The 2502-nt window shown below is 43.1% G+C and overlaps 1 protein-coding gene across 1 annotated transcript; it reads left to right on the top strand.

Annotated features, from left to right (window-relative positions):
• Positions 1–1991: 1991 nt before the first annotated feature.
• PPTG_19051 (hypothetical protein) lies at positions 1992–2330 on the top strand (the record flags this gene model as incomplete). The annotated part of the gene is made up of 1 exon (XM_008917359.1): positions 1992–2330. The coding sequence occupies one exon, from the start codon at positions 1992–1994 to the stop codon at positions 2328–2330; it is 339 nt and encodes a 112-aa protein (XP_008915607.1).
• Between the last annotated feature and the right edge of the window lie 172 nt (positions 2331–2502).

Here is a 2502-nt window from a genome sequence, read left to right as displayed (position 1 = left end):
GTAAGTAATTTTTTCTGTATTTTAATGCTTTGGGCACTTTTGGGCACTTTGGGCACTGTTTTGGGAAAACAGAAGCGGACGCCCAATAAAACCACATAATTTCGTTTTCAGTGATATAATTGGCTAGTATTTTAAGCTCTCATAAAACAATACAAACTCTAATAAAAAATCTCTTCTAAACTGCAACCTCCCAATCCGATATATATATTTAACGGGCTTTGCTTTCGTTTCGCTTACAGTGAATTCTATTGGTCGCCTCGAAAAAAACAGAAATTGTCGTCTTTTGTTTTTTGCTACGAACGTCGCCATACATAAAAACTAACGCTGATATGATTCCTCAAGTACAAGCTACAACTCACTGACATTTTCCCAGCTAAAGAGTACTTAGGAAATTCATTTCTTGCAAGAGCAGGGATCATCCCGTTGTACATGGTCGCTTTGCTTTGTTCCGCTCGTTGAGTAATCGCTGTTACCTTCTTCGCGTAGTGAGCCTTCGTGAACAGAGATAATAGTTCCACCGTTTAACAAAATGTTTCGCTCCGCTGTCGGCATGCCATCTATTACTTAGAGAGATAGTCGTAGTCGGTTATTGGATGATGTTTCTAGTCGAGCAGGTGACCAGAACGACTTCTACAAGTGATCACTGGTAATAACAGCCTCGGTGCAAGTGAGCAGCGCGAACGAGGCGACGATTCAGTTAAACACAACTTGTTCAACCCATGGCTCTTGGATGTTATGTGAGATCACCTAGGAAATTGCGAAATGAGCTGTATAACTATTAATATCAATCGCGTTAATATGGCAAGCTTAGCGTGTACAGCTACTGCAGTACTACTGATACGGTATCATGTACTAGTATTAGTTGTGGTACAAAGCGCCTTACATAAACAGGTTTAGCCCGAATATGATACGGTATCATGTACTAGTATTAGTTGTGGTCCAATAGCCCGAATATTTCTCAGAATAGTTACAGCCCGTAAACAATGAGACCCGGGACCGAATGGTTGTCCGTACACACCAATTGCAAACATCCGGTAAACCACTTCTGCTCTCTTGTAAATTCAGATCCAGCTGCTTCACCTTTACCACTGCACTTTTGGTATAGCTTCGTGCTTTCAGTTCTTGTTATTTTGTCATTTTACAGTCCAACTTCACTTAGTAGTAGTATCTGTCGGCAGGTCAAAAACTACGCTCGCATTAGAGCGATAAGTATTATGTTAAATTTCGAACTTCTCGTGAATTTCTGCGAGTATTGTAAGTGCATCGTAACGAAACGAGTTGTACTACCCATACACGCGACACGGTGCAGGTTACCGCCGCACGACGCTCTGCATACGGACCCATGTATCTACAGTACTTGACTGAAGCAAGATCTTCGGGAGAACATCAGGAATTTAACACTGTACAACTGCTACGGTACATGTATATTTTATGAAAGTCGCTGTAAACACATCGTATAGCTGTCATTCAACGCCACGAAGCAAATCGCAAGGTGAATCATCACAAATAGTGTTGTGAATCACGCTCCTAATTAACATAAACCAGTAGAAAAGTACAGAATAATACGCGTGAAAGTCAACATGCCACTGATATCATTCCAATATCTCAGCGGCAATGGTGATCGCTTGGCAGCACTTACCCAGCGCGTTGCTTGCTTATTAAGGTTCCATGGAAGACAAAGCGGTTAGCATTTTTGGTAGTCTAGTAATGGCTATAGTAACACAATCTAACTTTACAATCCGGTGCTTTGTACTAGATTATGGTAATACCACAAAGTACGCACTGCTTGTTGACAGCCTGAGTTCAGCATATCCTAATGAGAGTTTGCATTTTTACACTTCGGCGAGATATACCGTGATCAAAAATTTCGATTCAAAACCGTCCAACGGAAGTGCATCCCGTTTATATTCTATGACAGCTACTTATGCGGTCCTTCCACTCTGCAATTTGCACTCTCGATCGCAACTCGCTAACCAGTCCATCGTTTCACAATGCGAGTGCTACAGTTGATCATTTTGATTGGGTTCGCATCAAGCCTCGCTGTTGCCGCTGCTTCTACCGACTTTGGAACGACCGGTGTTGTAAAAGCCGGGTCGAATGTTAATGTTAATCATCTGTCTCGCGTGCTGTCCGCTGACAAAGCTAAGCGATCACTACGACGGTCTGATCTCGACAAGCAGCCCGAAACCGATTCCGACGATGAGGAGAGAGGTGGCCTTGACAAGGTGGACGACGTCGTATCGAAGGTAGACGATTTGGCAGGGCACGCCGGGAAGGGTCAGAGCAATTTGGACGCTTTGATTCAGAAAAAACTACGACGAATTTGCTGAGTTTGCTACACAAGGAAAGAAGCTTGGAAAAGGGCTAGAATTTGCTCAAACCGGGGGGAAATTAAAAACTCTGGCGACCAAGTATAAGGCCGAGTTGACTGAGTGGTCAAAACTAATAAAACAACTCACAGGTCAGTATCCAGAAGCGGACAAGTTAACCCTCTCGACGCTG

Source organism: Phytophthora parasitica, assembly GCF_000247585.1.
Source record: "Phytophthora parasitica INRA-310 unplaced genomic scaffold supercont2.100, whole genome shotgun sequence".
Lineage (NCBI taxonomy): Eukaryota > Oomycota > Peronosporomycetes > Peronosporales > Peronosporaceae > Phytophthora > Phytophthora nicotianae.
Note: the sequence above shows the minus strand (reverse complement) of the source record. Positions and strands in the feature narration are given on the sequence as shown.